The sequence below is a fragment of the Notolepis coatsorum genome (assembly GCF_963971535.1).
Source record: "Notolepis coatsorum genome assembly, chromosome: 18".
NCBI lineage: Eukaryota > Metazoa > Chordata > Actinopteri > Aulopiformes > Paralepididae > Notolepis > Notolepis coatsorum.
Window position 1 is genome coordinate 35,668,537 of NC_140182.1, and position 27,262 is coordinate 35,695,798.

The 27,262-nt window shown below is 43.7% G+C and overlaps 1 protein-coding gene across 1 annotated transcript; it reads left to right on the top strand.

The window, feature by feature from the left end:
* Window positions 1-198: 198 nt before the first annotated feature.
* mlc1 (modulator of VRAC current 1) lies at window positions 199-27,262 on the top strand (the record flags this gene model as incomplete). Its single annotated transcript, XM_084334917.1, has 11 exons — window positions 199-447; window positions 8,392-8,481; window positions 9,265-9,318; window positions 10,230-10,331; window positions 11,109-11,210; window positions 11,723-11,794; window positions 13,201-13,317; window positions 13,742-13,798; window positions 14,993-15,115; window positions 18,083-18,241; window positions 27,150-27,262. 11 exons carry the CDS (start codon window positions 199-201, stop codon window positions 27,228-27,230), a joined length of 1,206 nt encoding a protein of 401 aa, XP_084191043.1. The 3' UTR covers window positions 27,231-27,262.

A 27,262-nucleotide genomic window follows, 5' to 3' on the forward strand; every position in this document is an offset into this window, starting at 1 on the left:
ACGTACTCACAACAAAGAGACCCATGTAAACAAACAGCCTGGAGGTGCAAGGTTTCCTCCCGCCACCAGCCATGTGTTTCTACACAGCTTCTGAATGTGCTTCCTTCCTCAGAGGCCCATCCTCCTCCTCAGCCACAGGTGACTGTCCTGTTGGGATCTCGCCGAGGGGGCACCTCCTGTTTCCTCCTCCCCTCAACCATGCATCGAGAGGAGCTGTCGGCCAGGGAGGAGTTCACCTACAGCCACGTCTCCACCCTGGAGAGGGGCGGCGGGACGTTTGGGCGGCGAGGCGGCGACAGAGGGCAGCAGGAGAGGGGCGCGGAGCAGCGGGACAGCTACACGGTGGACGTCAGGGCCAGCGACCTGCAGCTGGCCCAGGATGAGGCTGAGCCCCTCAAGCACCCCTGCTTCAGCTGCCGGGCCTGGCTCTACAGTGTCCTCATAGGGGTGAGGGGAGAGGGGAGACAGTGGGGGGGGGGGCCTGGCTCTACAGTGTCCTCATAGGGGTGAGGGGAGAGGGGAGACAGTGGGGGGGGGGGGGGGGCTGGCTCTACAGTGTCTTCATAGGGGTGAGGGGAGAGGGGAGACAGTGGGGGGGGGGCTGGCTCTACAGCGTCCTCATAGGGGTGAGGGGAGAGGGGAGACAGTGGGGGGGGGGGGGCTGGCTCTACAGTGTCCTCATAGGGGTGAGGGGAGAGGGGAGACAGTGGGGGGGGGGGGGGGGGGGGCTGGCTCTACAGTGTCCTCATAGGGGTGAGGGGAGAGGGGAGACAGTGGGGGGGGGGGGGGCTGGCTCTACAGTGTCCTCATAGGGGTGAGGGGAGACAGGGGGGGGGGGCTGGCTCTACAGTGTCCTCATAGGGGTGAGGAGGGAGGGGAGACAGGGGGGGGGGGGGGCTGGCTCTACAGTGTCCTCATAGGGGTGAGGGGAGACAGTGGGGGGGGGGGGGGCTGGCTCTACAGTGTCCTCATAGGGGTGAGGGGAGACAGGGGGGGGGGGGTTGGCTCTACAGTGTCCTCATAGGGGTGAGGGGAGAGGGGAGACAGTGGGGGGGGGGGGGCTGGCTCTACAGTGTCCTCATAGGGGAGAGGGGAGACAGGGGGGGGGGGGGTTGGCTCTACAGTGTCCTCATAGGGGTGAGGGGAGACAGGGGGGGGGGGGCTGGCTCTACAGTGTCCTCATAGGGGAGAGGGGAGACAGGGGGGGGGCCTGGCTCTACAGTGTCCTCATAGGGGTGAGGGGAGAGGGGAGACAGGGGGGGGGGCTGGCTCTACAGTGTCCTCATAGGGGTGAGGGGAGAGGGGAGACAGGGGGGGCGGGGCCTGACTCTACAGTGTCCTCATAGGGGTGAGGGGAGGCGGCTTCAGAGGGCGGGGCCTGACTCTACAGTGTCCTCATAGGGGTGAGGGGAGACAAGGGGGGGCGGGGCCTGACTCTACAGTGTCCTCATAGGGGTGAGGGGAGGCGGCTTCATGGGGGGGGGGGGGGGGGGTCAGAATGGCTGCACTGCACACGACAGGCTTGCCACTAGATGTCGATCGATTTGGACCATCCGACACAATAAAGATAAGATTTAAAGATAAGATAAGAGAACATTGAGGAGGGAAATTGAGCCGTTGTCAACAGCACTCTACGGCAATGGTTGGCAAATAAGCTTAAGATATAAGTAGATGATAATATATATCGTCACCCTCTTAAAATAATAGCCTAAGTCATTTTTTGGATTATTTTTTTGCCTAACTCATATCTTCATGATGCTGGTCACCCTCTGGTACAATCGCCTACATCCTTAATTGAAAGGATCATGCTGTTTCTACCCTGGAAGAATATTGCCTATGTCAAGAGTGCGACTTAGGCAATTTTACAACTTTTCAAGATGGCAGATGCTTCGAGAAGCAAGAAAAGCTACAGTCTGGATGAAGTAATTTCCATGATTCAGGGCTTGTCCCCTATTGGTAAGTGATAAGGTTTACTATAATATAGGCCAGGCTATACATGTTGTGTAGTTATTTAGTCTTTTACTGTCACAAATTATAGTTTAATTACAAACACAAAATAGTGAATGAATCCAAGCAGAAACGTCTCAAAGGAATGCCATACAAGGGCAAAGGTGGCAACAAAATACCTGCGAAGGCTAAGGGTCCTCCCTGCAATTCAAAGTTCTGTCAACGAGTCAAGACTCGAGACTGCCAATCCATTACAGAAGAACAGAGGCAGTGGATATTTCAGAATGTTTGGTCGATGAACACCTGGGAAGACCGTCGGTTATACATCAAAACTTTGGTCACAAAGGTTGCCATAAAGAAAAGGAAAGTTGCTGAAGAATCCAGGCGCAATGTGTCATTGTCCTACCAACTTAAACTTCAGGATGGAACAAGTCATAAAGTGTGCCAGGCACTTTTTTTTTCTACACTTTGTCTCCATGAAAGAACCATTAGACACTGGCTGAATGAAGACACCATCGACCATGACAGACAAGCAGCAGCCCCGCCAACTAAATCTGGACCTAAGAGTGGCAAGCATGCAAAGCTGGAAACTGACGTCACAGATTTCCTTAAGGACTGGTTGAAGGACCTGCCCACTGTTGATTCGCATTACTGCAGAAGCACAGCGACCTACAAAGACAAGAAGTTCCTTCACCCAGGCACAACCATCTCCCAACTACATCGGGAATATCAACAAGCAGCTGCAACTGCTGGAGTGAGGGCCGTTGGGATACGGCATTTTACAGATGTGTTCCATGAAGGAAAGTATTCCGTAATCATTCCTCGAAAAGATCAGTGTGATGTTTGTGTTTCATTCAAGCATGGTAATATCAGTAAGGCCAAATATGATGCACATGTGATGGCAAAAAATGAAGCAAGACAAGAGAAATCACACAACAAGGATTCTGCAAACAATGAGAAGTCCGTTTGGACAATGGACTTGCAAGCTGTGCTGCTGTGTCCAAAAACCCAAGCCAGCTGCGTGTATTACAAAACAAAACTGCAGGTCCATAACTTTACCCTCTATGACTTGAACTCAAAGGAAGGGTACTGCTACATGTGGGACGAGACTCAGGGCAATCTCAGTAGCGAAGTATTCGCACACCTTCAATATCGCCATTTTGAAGGTTTGATCAAAGATCATCCAGAAATCAAGGAGATAGTAATAATAATAATAATGGATTGGATTTATATAGCGCTCTTCTCTGACTGAGTGTTGCTCTGACTCAGAGCGCTTCACAGAGTCCATTATTCGTTCATACACAGTCATACCGGTGGTGGTAAGCTACAATTGCTACAATTGCCCTGAGGCAGACTCACGGAAGCGTGGCGAATAATCAACGCCTACGGCCCCTCCGACCACCAACATTCATTCACATGCATACAAGGCAAGTAGGTTAAGTGTCTTGCCCAAGGACACAACGGCAATGGGATGGACATGGGCTTGAGCGGGATTCGAACCACCAACCCTTCGATCATTGGACGCCCCGCTCTACCCCTGAGCCACGCCGCCCCACATAGTAGTGTGGAGCGATGGTTGTGGTTATCAGAACCGCAATGCAAATGTGGCGAATGCATTTTCTGAGCTTGCCAGGAAATATGGGGTACTAATAACACAGAAGTACCTTGTTGCTGGACACATACAAATGGAGTGTGACAGCATGCATAGTACCATTGAACATACAATTATTACGGATATCATCACCCCGAGAGACTACGTGATCAGATTCAGATTCAGATTCAGACAACTTTATTGATCCCACGTGGGGCAATTCATATTTGCAGCTTCACCAACAAGCAACAAGACAAACAAACAACAAAACATCTCAACGACAGCACGGCAATAAAAAGAGAAACACTCCATGTGATACAATCCAGCAATAAAAGTAAAAGTAAAAACAGACAACCAAGTGCAAAAGGCTACTTAAAATGACTACTGTCTGTGTTTAAAAGTCTGATAGCCGAGGGGACAAAAGATTTGGCGTAGCGGTTGGTCCTACTTGGTGGGACGTCATAACGGCGGCCAGAAGGCAACAGTGAAAACCACTGAGACAGAGCATGGAGGGGTTGATTAATGATGCTCGTCCCCTTCTTGACCACCTGGTCCGTCCAGAGAGAACATAGGTCTCTCTGTTTTACTCCAATTATTTTGGAGCACACTTTCACAATATACTGTAGGCTGTTCCTATCTTTAATGGACAGGCCACTGAACCAGCAGATAAAAGAAAAAGTTAGGAGGCTTTCAATAAAAGAACTATAAAAAGTGCTCAGGATCTTCGCACTAACATTAAAAGAGTTCAGCTTTCTCAGCAGGTAGATCCTCTGCTGACCTTTTTTAACAATAGACTCTGTATTTAGGTTGAACTTCAGTTTACAGTCAAACACAGTTCCCAGGTATTTGTACGATTCAACAATCTGGACGTCCTCATCGTGAATTACACTAGCTACACAGACTGCAAGAATCAGACCATCACCCTACCATGTGAAGGTGGTCAAGCATGATGAAAACCTGAAATTGAATGGCAAAAAAGCTGGAGATCCGACTGTACATAATTTGCGGGCTCTTCAGTTTAGCAGTGATGGCAAGGTCCATTACAAGCTATCCTTCTCGGATAACTCATGGGAAGCACTGCCACAGAGGGTCCAGGTGCCAAACGAGCTGATGACATGGATTAGAATGTTTCCACATGCTCTGCCAACCACAGAGAGGACGTTTCAGGACCTTCAGTCCATGAAACATGTCATGCCCACCGAGTGTCATCACTTCTTCGATAATTTGCCACATAAATAGGCATCAATCAATAGCTCTGCAAAGAAGAGCTGAAGGGAGAAGTGAGGAGAGGAACATGCCTCCCAGTGTTTGATTTTCCTGCCATTTGTTTGATTTTGAGTGATTTAACTACAATAAAAACCCAGTAAAGAAGAGCTGGGGGGGAGAAGTGAGGAGAGGAACATGCCTCCTCCTCAGTGTTTGATTCACCTGGCATGTTTGATTTAGCCAAGAGTGATGTAGGAGCCAAAGCTATATATTTAGGTTATTGTATTATATGAATGTTTATTTTTATAACCTTACATTGAAACGGCATTAGGAATATTGATTGGATTTAGATAAAGTCATTGAACAGTCTTATTTGTCATAATAGAACATTCTAGAACATTTGTGATGTCACAGTATGATGTCATGACCGAACGTTCTAGAACATTTGTGATGTCACAGTATGATGTCATGATCGAACGTACTGGAACATTGGTGATGTCACCGTATGATGTCATAACCGAACATTCTAGAACATTTGCGTCTCTATATATAGTCCTATAGTCCACAATTCTCTCAGAACAGGCAGTGGTAGCTTGGAACAGGACTCAACAGATAAACAACATAGACTGAAGCCTGCATTTCTCAACCAAGGTGCCAAGCCTACCGTTTTTGCTGTGGAAAGAGCCGGCAAGTTGATTTACGGCTTTCCAGTGTGGAGTAATTTTCATGTGTCGAGTCGGCGGTGATTTTGGAGACTGTGAAAATACAGTTTTCTTACCTTGTAGTAGTAATGTGAATATTTAGGAAAATAGCTTTAGGACCACTTCTGTAAAGAAAGACTTCGCTGTGGAAGAGAAATAAACCATTTGGATATCTTTGTTTTACACTGGAGCGGCTGTGGACAGTATTTTTCTTTATCAACGAACGTACTACTCACGAGTAAGCAACTTTAACCAGTAGAGTGGAACGTCGGCCCTCATAAGTGATTTGAGTTGTAACTGTCACTTACTCAAGAAGTAATTTGGCCTAAGTCAGGTTTAAAATGGCTCAAGTCACAAGGCATGTTCGTAAATTGGCCTAAGTCATTTATTCCTTTTATGTAATGTAATTATGTAAATTGATATACATCGTTATTTTTATGTTAATTGTCTTCTATTGTCATAACATTTTTGTGTGAAATTATTAATAAATATAATATATTCTATATATGGTTCAGTTTATTATGTTTCCTGAAAAACGAGAAATTATGACTTAGGCCACTATTTTAAGAAGGCGACGATATTATAGTAAAAATAACAGATTAAAGAGGTAGGCTAATTGACATTCTTAAAAAATTATATTTGTTAAAGTAACGGTATATGTGACCCAATGTGTAAATAGCAACACATCTTCAGGTTGTGTAATATTTCAACTCATCTGTATGTATTAAAGGGGCACTTTGCTGAAAAACAACAGTGATTTATTTTGCTCATAATCACACACATATCCCAAGGCTCTAGTGTTTTGGACACATTAATTTAGTTTGACAGTTATTGAGAGTTAATGAGTTTGAATATCCCCTCCCGTAATGTCATCTGAGGACACTGAATCCTTGTGTTTGTGTTAATTACAGCTCAATGAAATTATGTATTGTAGATGAAATCATAGAGATAAGGATTGCATTAGAGATTGCTATTTTTCACCTACATCATTTGATTGAGTTGTAATTGTGAAGTGGGGTGGACACATCATGTATTATTTCAATACGATTATGAAGAGTGTATGTCATAGCTGAATGTATGTCATAGCTGACTGTACCTCGTAGCTCACTGTACCTCGTAGCTGACTGTACCTCGTAGCTGACTGTACCTCGTAGCTGACTGTACCTCGTAGCTGACTGTACCTCCTAACTGACTGTACCTCATAGCTGACTGTACCTCGTAGCTGACTGTACCTCGTAGCTGACTGTACCTCGTAGTTCAGTGTACATCGTAGCTTAGTGTACCTCGTAGTTCAGTGTACATCGTAGCTGAGTGTACATCGTAGTTCAGTGTACATCGTAGTTCAGTGTACATCGTAGTTCAGTGTACGTTGTAGTTCAGTGTACATCGTAGTTCAGTGTACCTCGTAGTTCAGTGTACGTCGTAGTTCAGTGTACATCGTAGTTCAGTGTACCTCGTAGTTCAGTGTACGTCGTAGTTCAGTGTACATCGTAGCTGAGTGTACATCGTAGTTCAGTGTACATCGTAGCTGAGTGTACATCGTAGTTCAGTGTACGTTGTAGTTCAGTGTACATCGTAGTTCAGTGTACATCGTAGTTCAGTGTACGTCGTAGTTCAGTGTACCTCGTAGTTCAGTGTACATCGTAGTTCAGTGTACCTCGTAGTTCAGTGTACGTCGTAGTTCAGTGTACGTCGTAGTTCAGTGTACATCGTAGTTCAGTGTACGTCGTAGTTCAGTGTACATCGTAGTTCAGTGTACGTCGTAGTTCAGTGTACATCGTAGTTCAGTGTACATCGTAGTTCAGTGTACGTCGTAGTTCAGTGTACATCGTAGTTCAGTGTACGTCGTAGTTCAGTGTACGTCGTAGTTCAGTGTACATCGTAGTTCAGTGTACGTCGTAGTTCAGTGTACATCGTAGCTGAGTGTACATCGTAGTTCAGTGTACATCGTAGCTGAGTGTACATCGTAGTTCAGTGTACATAGTAGTTCAGTGTACGTCGTAGTTCAGTGTACATCGTAGCTGACTGTACATCGTAGCTGGAATGGCAGCATCATCCACTATTAGGAGTCAACAGAATCACACTTCTACAGCATTTGATATACATAAATAGCTCACAGTGTTGAGTCTGAGATTGCTCTTTCGTGAGTCATACTGTACGCTGGACATTTTGGAAATGTTTTAGAAATGAGTGTTTGCACTGTGTGCTGTATGAACAGGTGTTCCGTATGGACTGATGTGTCAGCTGAATATCTAGCCACAAGGGAGAGAAGCAAGTTGTTGTGGAGTAAAAACTAATTTGTGTTGTTGCTTTGTGACAGCCAATTTAAATGTCAGCAGTTTACACACTGTTCACTTCTGTGTGTGTGTGTGCGTGTGTGTGTGTGTGTGTGTGTGTGTGTGTGTGTGTGTGTGTGTGTGTGTGTGTGTGTGTGTGTGTGTGTGTGTGTGTGTGTGTGTGTGTGTGTGTGTGTGTGTGTGTGTGTGTGTGTGTGTGTGTGTGTGTGTGTGTGTGTGTGTGTGCATGTGCGTGTGTGTGTATGCTGGTATGTATGTTTTTATTTTAATAAAATGTTGTACCTTTATTTAAGCAGGCAAATCAATTGTGTGTGCTTGAATGCTGACTTAGGCATAAAGGTGACCAGTTTGAGTGTTTTCTGTAGGTTGTTCCAGCAGCAACCCTGTGCTCATGTGTGCTTACATTAAATTGTGTGTATTTATGCTTGTGTGCTCACATGTGTTTGTGTGTGTGTGTGTGTGTGTGTGTGTGTGTGTGTGTGTGTGTGTGTGTGTGTGTGTGTGTGTGTCTGTGTGTCTGTGTGTGTCTGTGTCTGTGTGTGTCTGTGTCTGTGTGTCTGTGTGTCTGCATGTGTGTGCGTGCGTGCGTGCGTGTGTGTGTGTGTGTGTGTGTGTGTGTGTGTGTGTGTGTGTGTGTGTGTGTCTGCAGGGCAGTCTACTGACCACAGCTGGATTCTCTCTGTACCTGGGTAATGTGTTTCCTGTCGCCATGGACTACCTGCGCTGTGCTGCTGGCTCAGTGAGTGACAGTGTAGCCGGTTTCTTTCATCACATAATGGAAAGGATGTAGACAAATATTACAAGATTAAATAAAGCATATGGCAGAAAATCCACATACATGATTCATACAAGGAATTGAGTGAATCTGCCATAAATGGTTGAACAACCAGTAGTCTAACATGTAATAGTGTAAAAAGAAAACATAGACGAGATGCAGTGATATCTGAAGGCAGAAGCTATGGTTCTTGTAAAACATTATAGTTGTACATTTCTATCACATGCATGTCAAGTCAAGTGTTCCTTTATTAATCCCCTTTTGGGGAAATTCAGGATGCACCGTATGATATTAGCTAGTCTGTGCCGAAGAGATAAAGGTGCATCTCAATACATTTGAATATTGAGGAAATATATTGTTTGCCTCCACGCCATGCCGCATTGATTCATGCAAAAGGGGCCCGACCAATTGAGTGCATTATACTTTTCAGTATGGCTGACATTTCTGTAATATACAGATATTTTTTTTTATTGGTCTTATGTAATATTCACATTTTCTCAGATACTGAATTTGGCGTTTTCATTAGCTGCCTGTAAGCCATAATCATCAACATTTTAAGAAATATTAGAAATATTTCACTCTGTGTGTAATGAATCTATATAATATGATTTTAAATTTTTTATTGAATTACTGAAATAAATGTACTTTTCCTCAATATTCTAATTTATTGAGATGCACCTGTAAATGGCTGTGTCCCAAATCATGCCCTTCATTAGTCTGTTATCTGTTCATCTGTGTTACTTACAGGGCATCCCTGCAGCAGTCGTTAGCTTTGCCATTGCCAAGAACAGACACGTTGCAGTAAGTACACAACCAGCGGTGGAAGAAGTACACACTTAAGTAAAAGTTTAAATACCCAGATAAATTAGTACTCTGGTAAAAGTAAAAGTCCTCGATTAAGTAAAAGTAGAGAAGTATTTTCTATTTAATGTAGAGTACTTAACTGAAGTAAAAGTAATAACGCTTGTGTATTCCAGTGCTTGGGAGCGTTCAAGCCTCGATCCATTGACCTCTAAAAGTTATGTTAAAGTCAATAAAGTGGTATGTGGTCCAGACCGTCCAGTTATGCTGCTCTGATTAAAGGTTATGTTAAAGTGGTATGTGGTCCAGTTATGCTGCTCTGATTAAAGGTTATGTTAAAGTGGTATGTGGTCCAGTTATGCTGCTCTGATTAAAGGTTATGTTAAAGTGGTATGTGGTCCAGTTATGCTGCTCTGATTAAAGGTTATGTTAAAGTGGTATGTGGTCCAGTGATGCTGCTCTTATTAAAGGTTATGTTACAGTGGTATGTGGTCCAGGTATGCTGCTCTGATTACGTCCTCTTGAAATTGACAGGCTTCAAATGTGAAAGCATATAATCTTCATACATTTTTGCCATGTTTTCTATGCTAAATCTTTTTCTTCAAAGTAACTAGTGACTGATGGGTTCAGATAAATGTAGTGGAGTAAAAAGTACAATATTTCCTTTGAAAAGTAGTGGAGTAAAACCCTAACCCTAAAATGAAAATACTAAAAGTATTTGAAAATGAAAGTACAAGTAGCTCGAAATTGTACTTAAGTACAGTACTTGGTGGAAAGTACTTAAGTTACTTTCCACCACTGTACACAACACAACACAACGCTGCCAAAGACATGGATATGTGTATATAACGGAAGTGGGATTACGGGCTAGACACTGAGGAATGTCCTGTACTTCCTTAATGTTCTCCGAGGTGTCAGATTTCCAGGTGGTGTACGTCTCCACCTTCGCTGTGACGACTACCTGCCTGGTGTGGTTCGGCTGCAAGCTGGTCCTGAACCCCTCTGCTGTCAACGTGAGGACCCCAACGTTCACCTGTCACAGCTCTTGTTGTTGTTGTTGTTGTTGTTGTTGTTGTTGTTGTTGTTGTTGTTGTTGCTGTTGTGTTTTTGTAGATGTAACCAGTAACCATGGTGCTTGTAAGCAGTAAGTATTTTCTTGGTATGAGATTAAAGGAACACGGCAACATTTTGGGAAATTAGCTTACCGTCTTCTCCAGAGAGAGACAAGAAGATAGATACCAGTTTCTTCTCTGTGCGTTCAGTAGAAAGCTATCTGGCTGCACGTTAGCCTAGCTTAGCACAATGAATGGAAGCGGACAGTGACAGGTAGCCTTCGGGAGAGGTGTTAGTTGGACAATGCCTAGGCTACCAGTCACTGTCTGCTTCCATTCATTGTTCGCACAGAGAGGGGAAACTGGCATCTATCTTATTATTGTCTCTCTCTGGAGAAGATTTATCCATGGTGTCTGTAGTTAACCCTCTCCGCTCCTTCATATTATCCATGGTGGTGTCTGTAATTCCTTGTACTTCCTCTTCTCTTCTGCAGTCGTGGAAGAGGTAATACATATAAATACCCAGAAAGAATTGTACTCCGGTAAAAGTAATAGTAAAATGTGTTATTTGATGTTCATACTTACATATGAAAAGTAAACGCACATTATTCTATACAATGTATTCCGGTGCTTGAATTGCATTCCACCATCTGAAGGTCATGTCACAGTGATGTACTTAGTTACTTTCCTGCATCAATGTGTGTTCTGTCTCCTCCCTGCTGTCTCCTCCCTGCTCAGATCAACTTCAACCTCATCCTGATGATCCTGCAGGAGGTGCTGATGGCCAGTACTGTCATCCTGTCAGCCCGCTCTGCAGACGACTGCTGCTGCCACAGGAAGGTGTGTGTGAGAGAGAGAGAGAGGGGGGGGGGGGGGGGGGGGGAGAGAGAGAGAGAGAGAGAGAGAGAGAGAGAGAGAGAGAGAGAGAGAGAGAGAGAGAGGGAGAGAGAGAGAGAGAGAGAGGGAGAGAGGGAGAGAGAGAGAGAGAGAGAGAGAGAGAGAGGGAGAGAGAGAGAGAGAGAGAGAGAGAAAGAGAGAGGGATTGTGTGTGTGTGTGTGTGTGTGTGTGTGTGTGTATGTGTGTGTATGTGTGTGTGTGCACATGTGTGCGCATGTGTGTGGCTGTGTACGTGTGTGAGAGAGAAGGAGAGAGAGTGTGTCTCTTCCTCTCCCTCCCTTTGAACCTCTCTCTCGCTCTCCTTCTCTCTACCACACTGTCTTTCATCCATATCTCTCTATTCTTGCTCTCTCCCTCCTGCTGACCCTCTCTCTCTCTCTCTTTCTCTCTCTCCTGCTCTCTACCACACGGTCTTTCATCCATAACCCTCTCTATCTTATCATGTCTCTTCCAGACGGTGATGTACGACAGGCCTGTTGTTTTCACCCCGGCCGTCTTCCCCACCCGGCTCCTAAAAGCATATTCTGTGAGTAAGGCTTTGTTGAATGAGACGTCACCACACTCTCAAATAGCAATGGGATTATTTAATCAAGGACCCCTCTTAGTTATTTGATTGGTTGTAAGGGAGGTTCAGTCAGCCAATCGGAGGACTCCTAGAAACATCAATCATTATGTCAAACATTATTTCAACAGACCAATTAGAGAGCTCCTAGAAACATCAATCATCACGTCTAATATAATTTCAACCAGCCAATCAGAGGGCCCCTCGAAATGTCAATCATGTCAAATATAATTTCAACTGAATATGTTGAAACGGCTGCATCCTCTGGTGGGGAGATCTGATTTAAACATGTATTGCCTAGGGCCCCCAAAAGTCTAGGGACAGGTCATCATTCGACAAGGTCCAGCAAATATATATATATATGTATTTATTTATTTATTTTTGACAGGGACAGCGAACAATAAAATATATACTGCACCAAAATTCTAAATCTACAATACAATAGCAAATCATTATAAACATGATTGATGTGCCTTTAATAAAATAAATATATATATATATTATATTATATTATTATATTATACTGTGTATATATGTATAATATGTGTATATATATGTATATATATATATATATATATTTTGTATTATTATTATTATTATGAACAGTGAAAGAGTGTTATTGCACCAGTTGGTAGAGTGTTCCACAACGTTGATGCTGTAATTGAAAAGGCAGGTTTTGTGGACATAATTGTGGCTTGAGGACAGTCCCCTCTAGTGGACTGAGGCTGGATAGTGGTAGCTCTTGTTGGCCTGCTGTTTGCATTGCAAGGTACAATAAGTTGCTTAATGTGGAGGTGCAAGATTAGGAGTGAACAAATATAAAAGAGAATTATAATAAGAAATGTCAAAACTAAGGAGACGTTTATGTCTTAATGATATTGCAGTGATGGTATGTGTTTGGTTTATTTGTTTATTTGTAAGGTTTGTGTAGTAGGGGTTTCATACTTGTACTACTGGCTTGGGACCAGGTGGTGACACAGTAAGAGAAATTAGACAATACCATTTAAGCATATGTAAATTCTTGCCGCATCAATGTTGATTTCTAATTAGTTCGAGGTTCTGAGGCATTTTTTCGTTTTCCCAGGACTCTTGGAATTCTAGAACTATAGTTTAAAGAGAATATCAGATACAAGCTTGTCCATTCAAAAGCCTCATTGTACTAAGAACAAACTTGTTGAGTATAATTACATATAATGAAATATATAATGAAATATAATGAAATATAATTAAATATATAATACAATATAATTTAATTAAATAAAATGACATACATTCTGTCAAATATAATGAAATACATTGTCATATACATACTGTCATGTACCATTCTGTGCTGGAGCAGCCTTCGTGTGTCTGTGTTCTTTCATTCACAGGTGATTGAGATAATAGTGGGAATCTCTGCTGTATTCGGAGGCATCATTGCTCTCAACATGGACGCCTTGCTGCCAGGACCCTACCTGTCTGTCACCTTCTTCTGGATCCTAGTGGCTGTATGTTCCTACTGTGCACATTACCATTCATCAGAGATACAACTGGGATTTATTACCATTTTTATTACCATATAAATGTAGGATACACATTCTTGAAGATGTTGATCTGTGGATGGGAAAAAAGCTTTTTGAAACCACCATGAAATATGTGTACTAATGTTTACAAACATGACCACGTTAAACAAACTATTTTACAGCCACAAAACACAGGAACTACAATTTAAAAACTGTAAAATATTACTCTATATACTTTTTACACTACTCATTTGTTTTTTACGTCTGGATCACTGATTTGGCCTTTAATGGGCCGTCATTGTTCAGAATGACTGAACACATACAGCATGATGAAGCTGTTTGAAAGCTGCAGCTATTCCCATCATCAGATGAATCTAATCTCTCATGTTTTATCCTTGATGTATTGCAGTGTTTTCCCAGTGCGATTGCCAGCCATGTCGTGTCAGAATACCCCAGCAGATGTCTGGTGAGTCAACCGCATCCATTCAACTCAAGTCCCGAGAGTTACTGAATGTCAGCACTTGCTGACTGAAAAAGAATCCCTTTGCAATTTTCGGATCGCTCCATAGCTCTGTTTAAGTTCCGCTCTGATGTGAATAGCAAACAAAGCAAATTAAAACAAAGCAAATGAAAAGGCATTTTAAACTATTCCACAAAATCACATCCTGTTTGTATCAACAGTTTATTGATCATATTTCACAAGGAATGAAACGTCCTGAGTCCAAAAAAATTGAAACAAACCAAGCCAGAATGGTTGTGGTGCTACATGTATACTGATTTAGATTAGATAGATTTGATTAGATTAGATTAGATTAGATTAGATTAGATTAGATTAGATTAGATTAAAATCAAAGGTATTGTCGAGCACAAGTACAGTATAGCTACAACGAAAGAAGTTTGACATCCAACCAGAGTGCAAATGTAGCAGTAAAGGTGCAACAGTAATATACAATGTACAGGTGGTTAAACTGGGTACCAAATATACACATTACTACTACTGAGTGTAGTGCTAATCATATCTGTACAGAGTTGTAATGGTTTAAGATTAACACTTTCATTCTGTACAAAGGCAATGCACCACAAGTAAAGATTTGCTTCTACAACTACAACAACTCTGTTTCGCAAAACATATAAAACAATAATCAAAACACCCATAAATACTTCATTTATACGTCCAAAGCTACAGGCAAACCTTTTACAGACATGTTTCTCAAAATTACATATTCCCTATATACGCAAACCTCCTCTTTTCAAACCCATCCATAAATGGCCAACTAATCATCACACAGAAAGATCAACCTAATCCACTGAATTAATTAACTTAATATAATAAGTATTAATACTCTTCGGACGAATATGCAAATGTTAAATATTTTTAATTAAATATTAGCTTATTTCTGTATTTTTACACAAAAGGTATATATTGTTTGTGTGTGGAAGAACATTTGTGTCACTATTCACCTGAGGTTAGGTTCATGGAGAGGTCATGGAGAGATATATCTAAGGCAATCCATTTGATTCATCCCTATGAGCCTCCTTTGTAACTCAATATCCTGTCATTTTCCTCTTTTTCCCCTGAACCTACTTCCTCTTCATGGTCTCCCTGTTTCTCCATCTCTTCTCATCCCCTCCTCATCACCCCTGTCTTCTCCTCTCCCAGGTGGAGGTGCTCCTCGCCATCAGCAGTGTGACCTCCCCCTTGCTCTTCTCAGCCTCAGGCTTCCTCTCCTGCAGCGTGTTCAGCGTCGCAGAGATCTTCCTACAGGATGTGCCCATAGCCAAGGTGAGAGCAGCCAGGTACATTGTTTTTTAGTTAGGTAATTAGGTGAGAGTACACTGGTATACGCTTTTTTTAGTTAGGTAATTAGGTGAGCCTACACTGGTATAAGCTTTTTTTAGTTAGGTAATTAGGTGAGCCTACACTGGTATAAGCTTTTTTTAGTTAGGTAATTAGGTGAGAGTACACTGGTATAAGCTTTAGGTAATTAGGTGAGAGTACACGATCACAACACCAGAGGGAGCTCCACAAATCATGTAAAACCCAGATTCCTAAACACGTTTCGCAATTATGCCACATCAATGTGGAACGCCCTGCCTAAAGCTGTAAAGGAATGTGAATCACTACCCACCTTCAAAAACACTCTCAAAAAACACCTACGTGAGACTGCAATTCGAAACTGGCCCCTACAAATGTCCTAACCTAGTTGTACAGTAAATGACCAAGTAAGGCTTTGTCAATATTCCAATGTACAGTGTAAAATGTGTGTGTGTCCCCTTCCCAACCCCCCCCCCCCCCCCCCCACCTCCAAAGCCTCACAGCCCTCACCCAACCCACCCAACCCCACCCCACCCAACCAACCTCCTCCAATGTACAGTTTCTATGCCAAATGTATATACACTCCTTTTCTGGACACTTTTGTATCACAAACAGTACTGTATTTGCAAATCTGATATGTCATAAATGTATAGATGTAGCAGTACTGTCTATCTGTATGTCATGTATGTCATATATGTTATGATGAATTGAAAATGGGGGACCCTGATGTAAACAAGTCGAAAGTCTTTCTCTGGTCTGCATCCCCTTAACAATTGTATGTATTGAGCTGTACTGTACTGTACCCATTCTGCAATCTGTTAATAAACTTTTCAATCAATCAATCAAACACTGTTATACGCTTTTTTTAGTTAGGTGATTAGGTGAGAGTACACTGTTATACGCTTTTTTTAGTTAGGTGATTAGGTGAGCCTACACTGTTATACGCTTTTTTTTAGTTAGGTAATTAGGTGAGCCTACACTGGTATAAGCTTTTTTTAGTTAGGTAATTAGGTGAGATTACACTGTTATACGCTTTTTTTTGTTAGGTAATTAGGTGAGCCTACACTGGTATAAGCTTTTTTTAGTTAGGTAATTAGGTGAGAGTACACTGGTATAAGCTTTAGGTAATTAGGTGAGAGTACACTGTTATAAGCTTTTTAGTTAGGTAATCAGGTGAAAGGACCCTGGTATATGCTTTTTAGTTAGGTAATTAGGTGAAAGGACCCTGGTATATGCTTTTTAGTTAGGTAATTAGGTGAAAGGACCCTGGTATATGCTTTTTAGTTAGGTAATTAGGTGAAAGTACACTGGTATATGCTTTTTAGTTAGGTAATTAGGTGAGCCTACACTGGTATAAGCTTTTTAGTTAGGTGATTAGGTGAAAGTACACTGGTATAAGCTTTTTAGTTAGGTAATTAGGAAACTGTACATTGGAGATGGTTGGGTGGGTGGGTTGAGTAGGTGGGGTGGGGGGGGGGGCTGTACATTGGAGGGGGTTGAGTTTGGATATTTACAGGGGCCAGTTTCGGATTGCAATCTCCCGTAGGTGCTCTTTTAGAGAGGTTTTGAAGGTGGGTAGTGATTCACATTCCTTTACAGCTGTGGGTAGGGCGTTCCACATTGTTGTTGCTAATTGTGAAACGCGTTTAGTCCCTTGTTTGAGCCGAATCTTGGTTGAACATGATTTGTGGAGCTCCCTCTGGTGTTGTGCTCGTGGTATTCACTGACCTTTGGGAAGTATTTTGACATGTACATGGGTACCTTAGTGGTGTTGTGTATCGTGTAGACCAGGCCCATTGCAAGTTGCTGTACTCTGTCGGCTACTCTAAGCCATCCTAGGTTGTCAAAGTGGGCAGGGGTAAGGTGGGTTCTAGTAGTAAGGTCAAGCAGTAGTCTGACCAGTTTGTTTTGTGATGTTTGTAATTTAGTTTTTAGTGCCTTTGAGGTGCTTTGGTACCATGAGGTGCAAGCATAGTCGTAGTACCCTTGATACCCAGTATACACCCTTTTAGTTACTGCCATAAAGGAGTACTTTGACATTTAGAATTCCAGTTGTTAATGTTTCTTGCTTGACACTGGAGGAAAAGAAAAGATTTACACATAATGTCCCAGAAATGGCACGTTACATGTACTGTAGCTTTACTAGCATTCCTTGTTGAAACCAAGGGTACATACTAGCTGCAAGCGTTATGCTAGTATGTATGACAGTGGCTCAGGAGGTAGAGCAGTTGTCTGGTAATCCAGAGGTTCCCGGTTCGATTCCCGCTCCTCCCGGGCACCGTGTCGAAATGTCCTTGAGCAAGACACTTAACCCCTAATTTCTCCCGATGTGCAGGTTGGCACCTTGCATGGTTGCCTCTGCCATCAGTGTGTGAATGTGTGAGTGAGTGGGTAAAATGTGAGGAACACATTTGAAAGCGCTTTGGATAAAAGCGCTATATAAATACAGCCAGCATTTACTATTTACTGTAAGAATGAGGAATGCTAATAAAGATAAGTGATTTGACATTTAGTGATATGCACAAGTCACAAATTGTATTCAGTACTATAGGATCAATATGATAGGATCCAGCTAACACAATTATTGCCTGTTTGCATGAAAAGGTTGTCCTACAACATATTGACATGTACAGAAAATGTCCCATCATCAGCAGGCAAACAGCAATTTCTATTTAAATTGTTTTCATTGATTGAATTGAAGATGAATTGCTCCCAAACCTGGTGCGTGTGTGTGTGTGTGTGTGTGTGTGTGTGTGTGTGTGTGTGTGTGTGTGTGTGTGTGTGTGTGTGTGTGTGTGCGTGCGTGTGCGTGCATGCGTGTGCGTGTGTGTGTGTGTGTGTGTGTGTGCGTGCGCGTGCATGCGTGTGCGTGTGCGCGTGCGTGTGTGTGTGTGTGTGTGTGTGTGTGTGTGTGTGTGTGTGTACCATCCCCAGCAGTCCTATGACATCCTGCTGCTCATCCTCATGGTGCTGCTGCTGGTACAAGCAGTGCTCACTCTGGCCACCGTGGTGCACTGCGCCTCCTATAAGAGCCAGCTCCGCATGGGGGCTCCGGAGTGGGACGACATGCAGACCCTGTCCCACCACTCAGAGGTACAGGGAGGTGTAGTAGTAGTAATAATAATAATAATAATAATAATAATAATAATTATTATTATTATTATTATTATTATTATTATTATTATTATTATTATTATTATTATTATTATTATTATTATTATTATTATTATTATTATTATTATTATTATTATTATTATTATTATTATTATAATAACTTTATTTGTATAGCACCTTTCATACAAGGGATTGCCGTTCAAAGTGCTTTACATCAGTAAGAAATAAGACATAAAATCAGTGTAAAACAAGCAGCAAGAGCAAAGCATAAAGTGGGATAAAACAAAAGAATGAGGTTAGAGTATGCACCCAGCGGATAGTGTGGCGTAGAGATAAAAGTAAAAATAAGTAAAATAATAGCAAGGGTAAAATGAGCAGACATATAAAATCACAGTTTTTCACATTAGGATCTAACATCCCAACAGGCCACCTTGTTTATGGTTTGATTCAGTTTTAGTAGAATAGAAAAGACATGAATGATGAAATGAGCACATAAAGTGCAGACATACTATAAAATCACAGTTTTTTACAGTGCAATAAAATAGTTCTGGATTACTGTGTAACAGTTCAAAGTTGTCTTTACCAATTCTGTTTGGTATCCACAGTTTAAAACCTGACAGTCTTCCCTCTTGTTTGATAAGTGTAGCCAGGGTGGTCCACACACTTGTTCAAATAAAACCTCTTATTTATATCTCTCTTTCTCACGCTCTCTCTCTGACTGAGTGAGTGAGTGTGTGTGGGTCGAGATAGTTTCTGTGTGATTTGCCTAGTTTCTGAGATAGCTGCCGTAAATAGCGCTTCTCCAATTCAATGAACGAGCTGAATGGCACTCGGCTTGGCGCGAAAAGCACCAAAACAATACAATTGAAAAACTCAAAGCAATGTTTCTTTCCAGAAATCATGACCCGGTTATTCAAGATAATCCACAGACCTTGTTGTGAACAGTTTCATGTAGGAACTATTTTCTACCGAACTACACCTCCCATATTAATGAATGTGGGTGTACTTAGGTGGCCTTTTCAATTGTACAGGTAACGGTTAGATTTCCTACACAACATGGGGACCGTTTGCAACAGCGCCACCCATGGGAGGCCTTGCCTGAAACAACCGGGTATTCAATGGCAATTTGACATTTACATTTTACATTTAGTCATTTAGCTGAACACGTCTATCCAAAGCAACTTACAGGTTCTGTACGACAAGTCAGCAGGAAGGGTACAACTCTTTCAGCTGAGTAACGATGTTCATCAAACAGTGTTTAAACTTGGGTGCTGCAGTCTTGAGTGCATAGTAGTAAAGACATTATTAGCATAGTAGTACTAGGTAGTAATATAGGCAAGGAAGATTATTTAGTGGCAAAGTGCATCATAGTAAAAGACAGTACGAAAGTTCTTGTTTTTTCTGTACATGTGTAGTTTTGTAGTTTGAGTAATGAATACTGGACATCATATTTCAAATAAATCTTTTAGTGACAAATGTATTTATTTTTTATTGTTCCAGAGATCCCCCAAATGTTTGCTGTTGAGGCTTTCAGGGGGTCTCAAGTGTCGATCAAGTGGTCTCTGACCCCCCGAGCCCCCCGTACTTCACACACTGCCATAGTCTAGTAAAGGCATAGAAAATGTCTATATAAGGAATAAGAAGGATAGCCAAATAGTCTAGGTTACGCATTGTAACAGACTAAATAAAGAAGACCACCTTCCTCGTGTGTAAAAAGCACTGATTCCAGCACTAGCGTCCGTAAGCCTATAGAACAGAGAAGTGTTTAGGATAAAAAGGTTTGAATGCCTCGGAAATCAGTAAAGGGGTTATGAATTGTAACATGCACAAGAGAGAACAGGCATTCCAGTGAGTAATTGCACAAATAAATTCCCTACTGGTGAAATGAGGAGCCTGGGAAACGTTGCAGCTAGCCAGAGCTGAGTAGATGAGGGGAAGACTCCGTGAGGTGAGGACAGAATGGGAGAGAGAGAACTCCCAGACATGTCCAACAAGTAAAACCTGATAAAGGGACAAGGGGAGGACTATGATGCTCATATCGATGGCTGAAACGCAAAACCTCCTATCAAACATTTTAACATTTTCTAGAAAACTAAAGAAAAGTGTTGTTTTCTTGCAGAATGCAATTTTTTTTAAGGATACCCAATAGGGAGGTGTAGTGGTTACAGTACGTCATTCTTTCCGGCCAATCCACCTTGCTAGAAATAGCCATTTATTTCCAATGGACACATTTCTAAATCGTCTAGTTTAAAACAATAAACCATGAACATTGGCATGGTGTACCTTTCTGTGTGTATTCATCCACAATCTATAGCTCAACATGAAACAATTGGCGTATTTATATAATTACGTATAATTTCAAAAATGCTTAAACAATAATGTTAGTGATAGAAGGGAACTCATTTTGTGCAAAATTGGAAAGCTTGCCAATGTTCATGAGGCAGAATTATCACAATAGCCGATAATACATTTACCCAATGATAAATCCCTATACGGGTGGACCGTGCGGGAAACTAAAGTGGCGTCAGACTACACCTCCGTATACAATACACTGCTTTTGGCTTTTGGGAAATATCTTGCAGCAGACAGACTAAACAGGTGCAGATAGGAGGTTTCTCATAATCCAACGTGACAAATCAGATCGGAGGTTTTGCGTTTCAGCCATCGATATGTCTTCCACTGAAACCCCTGGGAGAGAAGATGTGGAACGTGCCCTGACTCCCACAGATAAGAGTATGTCCTGCCTGAGACGCCTTCGCACAGCCACATTGTGTGACAGGTGTTTTTTGACAGAGCTCGGCCTCCAGCTGCTTCACTATGACACACAGAGCTGGACTGGGACCTAAAAGAAATCGCCCCTGGCATTTATGGCCCAGACCGGCCCAGCGCAATCAGTCGGATACCACCCACTACCATCCTTGCGGTCCCCTTGATAAATAATTATGCGTATCTATTATACTATTCCCCCTGAGTGATTCAACTACTGTACACTCTCCTCCTGCTCACTCTTTCTCACTCCTTCCCTCCTCTGCTTCCCTTCCACGTGCCTGCTCCTATGCTATTCTCCAGTTCTCAACTTCCGCCTGTTGCTGCAAGCAGTGTTGTAGTCGAGTCACTAAATCTCGAGTCCGAGTCGAGTCTCGAGTCCCCAGTGTTCGAGTCCGAGTCCGAGTCACCAAAGAAGAGCCTGAGTCGAGTCCCCATTACCCTAGTCGGAGTCCAAGTCAGCGGTCACCATTTCAAAGGGAGTTTATTTACTTTGTGACACAATAGCCAAACAAATTCACTAGCCATCAATATATTATGCCAAATGATTAGGGCCTATTACAATTTCTTTATATATAAATAACTGTATTTATCAATTAACAAGTCCGAATGCAATCAAAGCTCGAGTCCAAGTCCAAGTCCGAGTCATCAGTGCTCAAGTCCAAGTCAAGTCACAAGTCCTGAAAATCAGTCCAGGACTCAGACTCAAGTGCTACAACACTGGCAGCAAGATGTCTGCTCTTGTAGAAGATGTTGAAGCTACTGCAGCCCCTGCAGCAAACTTGTCTGTTATTTTTGCACATTTGGCGGAGCATCCGCCTCTAGATTAACTTTTTTTTCTTAACTTTTTTGGACCCGCGACTTCTCCGTACCCCCCTTGCGCTCTTGTTTATCCATTTTGACAGCCATGGCTGAAAATTGCTTTATCGTCAAAACCCCGGTGAGGCACATAAATACTTTCACAGTCGAGATAGACAGGTTGTCTAACAGAGACTGGAGAAAAGGAGAGGAGAAATTCCAGAGAACAGGATACTGGATCCAGAGAACCTGGCGTCACGCCAAGTTTGGAACAATAACCACTACCCTGCATAAACAGGTAGTGGATGGAGCGCAATCATTCTGAACGGTTCTGATGATGTCGGGTTTCATCACTTTTGATCTCCTTTCAACCTCTCAGAAACCAGTCGCTGCCTGAGGATAGGAAGATGGCGTCCTCTACCATGTGTCTGAGACGGAGCTCCCTGAGACCGTGGGCCACGGAGGAGCTGCCGGTAGCTGTATCACGCTGACCCCTGGTCCAGAGCAGGCAGAATTACAGTTCAGTGCTTCCTCTCAGTGCTCCCTCTCCAACGGCTGACTCATCAGGTTGATGGGGGAGCCTGTCTGGCCAGTGGCCACGGCAACAGGGAGAAGGCATCCACACACCCAGTGGGGGGTTGTTGCTCAGCCTGTTGCAAAACCACAGGGCGCAATGAGTGATGTCTTTGCTCTCAAAGAAATCCACTACCGCTTCCGCAACCCGCTGTCTGTTCTGACCGGAACATGCCGACCTGTCACAAGGCAGTCTATAGCACTGCTCCGAGCTCCAACACGTTGATGTGGGGGGTTGAGGGGAGGGGTCTCTTCCTTTGCTCTTCCAGCTTAGATTGGGACAGCCAAATGCATCGCTGCATAAGGGTGGAGATAGCCATTGCATTCCCAGCAGCTGTAGCCTGCACCTGAATGAGGTGGAGGATAGCATCCGTGGATTGGGCAAAGGAGTTCCATTTTCTCCGGATTAAGTTGCTCTTTACCTGCCGCCGCAGAAGACAGGTAGGCGATGAGAAGACAGGTAGGTGATGAGAAGAGCAACGTTGTTCGCAGCAGTGGTGTTCTGTGCCACATGTAGGGAAAAGCCTGGAGAAACTGTTTAGGTCTTGGTTTCTTGTCTAGATGCCAGATGGAGTCGGGACAGAGAAGAGAAACCAGAGTTTTGTCCACAGCCGCCACTCTCTTTTTGCTGCCTAACGAGCCCCTCTACCTGCGTATCCTGGAGGCTGACAGCAGCCATCGCTGATATCCCAGCCATGTCCGTACCTACAAGCCTTGGCTAAAGATGGGTCGATGGAGGATGAGTGAGCACACGGAAGAGATTGCCGCTTCACCGGAGTGCCATGAAAATAGTCTCCCACCGTACCGTTCGGTTGTGGGAGGGGTGGTGGGGTCGGCCTCCAGCTGCTTCACTATGACACACAGAGCTGGACTGGGACCTAAAAGAAATCGCCCCTGGCATTTATGGCCCAGACCGGCCCAGCGCAATCAGTCGGATACCACCCACTACCATCCTTGCGGTCCCCTTGATAAATAATTATGCGTATCTATTATACTATTCCCCCTGAGTGATTCAACTACTGTACACTCTCCTCCTGCTCACTCTTTCTCACTCCTTCCCTCCTCTGCTTCCCTTCCACGTGCCTGCTCCTATGCTATTCTCCAGTTCTCAACTTCCGCCTGTTGCTGCAAGCAGTGTTGTAGTCGAGTCACTAAATCTCGAGTCCGAGTCGAGTCTCGAGTCCCCAGTGTTCGAGTCCGAGTCCGAGTCACCAAAGAAGAGCCTGAGTCGAGTCCCCATTACCCTAGTCGGAGTCCAAGTCAGCGGTCACCATTTCAAAGGGAGTTTATTTACTTTGTGACACAATAGCCAAACAAATTCACTAGCCATCAATATATTATGCCAAATGATTAGGGCCTATTACAATTTCTTTATATATAAATAACTGTATTTATCAATTAACAAGTCCGAATGCAATCAAAGCTCGAGTCCAAGTCCAAGTCCGAGTCATCAGTGCTCAAGTCCAAGTCAAGTCACAAGTCCTGAAAATCAGTCCAGGACTCAGACTCAAGTGCTACAACACTGGCAGCAAGATGTCTGCTCTTGTAGAAGATGTTGAAGCTACTGCAGCCCCTGCAGCAAACTTGTCTGTTATTTTTGCACATTTGGCGGAGCATCCGCCTCTAGATTAACTTTTTTTTCTTAACTTTTTTGGACCCGCGACTTCTCCGTACCCCCCTTGCGCTCTTGTTTATCCATTTTGACAGCCATGGCTGAAAATTGCTTTATCGTCAAAACCCCGGTGAGGCACATAAATACTTTCACAGTCGAGATAGACAGGTTGTCTAACAGAGACTGGAGAAAAGGAGAGGAGAAATTCCAGAGAACAGGATACTGGATCCAGAGAACCTGGCGTCACGCCAAGTTTGGAACAATAACCACTACCCTGCATAAACAGGTAGTGGATGGAGCGCAATCATTCTGAACGGTTCTGATGATGTCGGGTTTCATCACTTTTGATCTCCTTTCAACCTCTCAGAAACCAGTCGCTGCCTGAGGATAGGAAGATGGCGTCCTCTACCATGTGTCTGAGACGGAGCTCCCTGAGACCGTGGGCCACGGAGGAGCTGCCGGTAGCTGTATCACGCTGACCCCTGGTCCAGAGCAGGCAGAATTACAGTTCAGTGCTTCCTCTCAGTGCTCCCTCTCCAACGGCTGACTCATCAGGTTGATGGGGGAGCCTGTCTGGCCAGTGGCCACGGCAACAGGGAGAAGGCATCCACACACCCAGTGGGGGGTTGTTGCTCAGCCTGTTGCAAAACCACAGGGCGCAATGAGTGATGTCTTTGCTCTCAAAGAAATCCACTACCGCTTCCGCAACCCGCTGTCTGTTCTGACCGGAACATGCCGACCTGTCACAAGGCAGTCTATAGCACTGCTCCGAGCTCCAACACGTTGATGTGGGGGGTTGAGGGGAGGGGTCTCTTCCTTTGCTCTTCCAGCTTAGATTGGGACAGCCAAATGCATCGCTGCATAAGGGTGGAGATAGCCATTGCATTCCCAGCAGCTGTAGCCTGCACCTGAATGAGGTGGAGGATAGCATCCGTGGATTGGGCAAAGGAGTTCCATTTTCTCCGGATTAAGTTGCTCTTTACCTGCCGCCGCAGAAGACAGGTAGGCGATGAGAAGACAGGTAGGTGATGAGAAGAGCAACGTTGTTCGCAGCAGTGGTGTTCTGTGCCACATGTAGGGAAAAGCCTGGAGAAACTGTTTAGGTCTTGGTTTCTTGTCTAGATGCCAGATGGAGTCGGGACAGAGAAGAGAAACCAGAGTTTTGTCCACAGCCGCCACTCTCTTTTTGCTGCCTAACGAGCCCCTCTACCTGCGTATCCTGGAGGCTGACAGCAGCCATCGCTGATATCCCAGCCATGTCCGTACCTACAAGCCTTGGCTAAAGATGGGTCGATGGAGGATGAGTGAGCACACGGAAGAGATTGCCGCTTCACCGGAGTGCCATGAAAATAGTCTCCCACCGTACCGTTCGGTTGTGGGAGGGGTGGTGGGGTGGGGCATGTAATTTCACTCTCCGGTGGGCTGTCTTCATCAATGAGAAGCCTCTTCTTATACAGCGTCTAGATCAGCGGTTCTCAAACTACGGGTCTCAAACTACGGGCCGTGGGTAGGTGACAGCGCATTGGAAAGTAAAATACATTTAAAAAAAACGATATATTATTTATTATAATTTATTTTATAATGTTCTGGCAACATATTTTGGCTAAATATGCCTCGTTTTATAAATATGTATTGATAACATAGTGCTGTAATTACATTTTCTAATAAATATGCATGATCAAGTTCAACAACGTGTGCTTTTATTTTGATATTCCTTAATTCCATGTTGAAATTACGTGATACATTAAGTGTGGGGTCGCCAAAAAAAATCCGAAATAAAATGGGGTCGTGGTATAAAAAAGTTTGAAAACCCCTGGTCTAGATGCTAGTGAGCGAGCTCTCAGCATGAAAGACGCAGCGATTAGCAGCTTCCACACCTGCTTATTATGCAAACCAGAGGGTCTGGTCCTGGTCAGTGATAGGTGGTGCATTGAGTGAAATTATTTCAGTGGGCCAGGTGCCAGGAACACTTCTTAGAGAGCTGCACTGGCTTCCCGTTGCCAGTACGAATCCACTTCAAGATTCTTGACCTGGCATACCGTGCAACAAGGGGAACGGCTACCTCCGGTCAACGGTCTTTAACTACACACCCTCAAGACCCCTACGCTTTACATCTTCTGGCCACCTGAGACCCACTCCTATATGGTCCCCTGTGAGGTCATCAACACTCCAATCAATATAACTGTCTTACTGTATTATGTACTGTACTTTGCTACTATGTCTACACCACTATCTACTATGTGCCTATACTACTACCTACTGTGTAAATATGTCTAGATGCTACTGTGCACTCAAAGTGTAGCACTGAAGTTCGACACTGTTTGATGAACAATATCACTTAGCCTTAGCTGCCAGAGATGTACCTTTCCTGCTGACTTGTTGTACAGAACTTTAGCAACAGTCCAATAGGCGAAGCAAGACGGAGGAACCAGTACGAAATGTAACTATCCTTCTCGCTTGCTCTCTCTCCTATAAACACTTGTGCCCACACATTCATTTCCATGCTCAGTTGCGAGACACACCAGAGCTGAGCACAAAATGTCACTGATGTGTGAGAACAAACTGGTTATGTATATGTCTGTCACTCATTTTGTGAAACATGAAAACATCAGACCTCCTTTGATCATTTCAATCTTTTAGACGAAGGATCGCGTACGACTCCAAAACGTTTTCAGACGACTTCTATTCGCTTACCTCAAAAAACTGCGAGTTTAAATGTGTCGTCTTCATTCACGGTAAAAAGACAACAGAGGGTGGATGCCTCCCCTCAGTTAATGTATAATGTTCACATTAGCCTATTGCTGACAACTGTGTGTGTCGGCAGTTCAAGCCTATTCAAAACACTTGTACCGTTTTATTTTGTCCAAAAGGCTTTACTTATCTCACTTATTTACACATTTCACTTATGATTCTCCTCAACTTTTTTTTTGGACCTTGTGGTGTTCTTGTTTTGTTCTTGATTTGATGTGATGTTTCTTCTTGACTTGTTTGGGGAGGACGTGTACGGCCCATGGGGACATTGACGTGTGTTGTCGGGCCTTATAAATAAATTTGATTTGATTTGATACTCCCCGCCCCCCCCCCCCCCCCGTCCCCCCGTCCCCCCGTCCCCCCGTCTCCCCCATCTCTCACCCTCAGCATCAAGCTGTCAACGGAACACTGCGGGACTTTGACAAAGACAAGGCCTGGAAAGCGGTGGTGGTGCAAATGGCTCAATAAACAGACTGAGAGAACGGACAAGGAGAGAGACG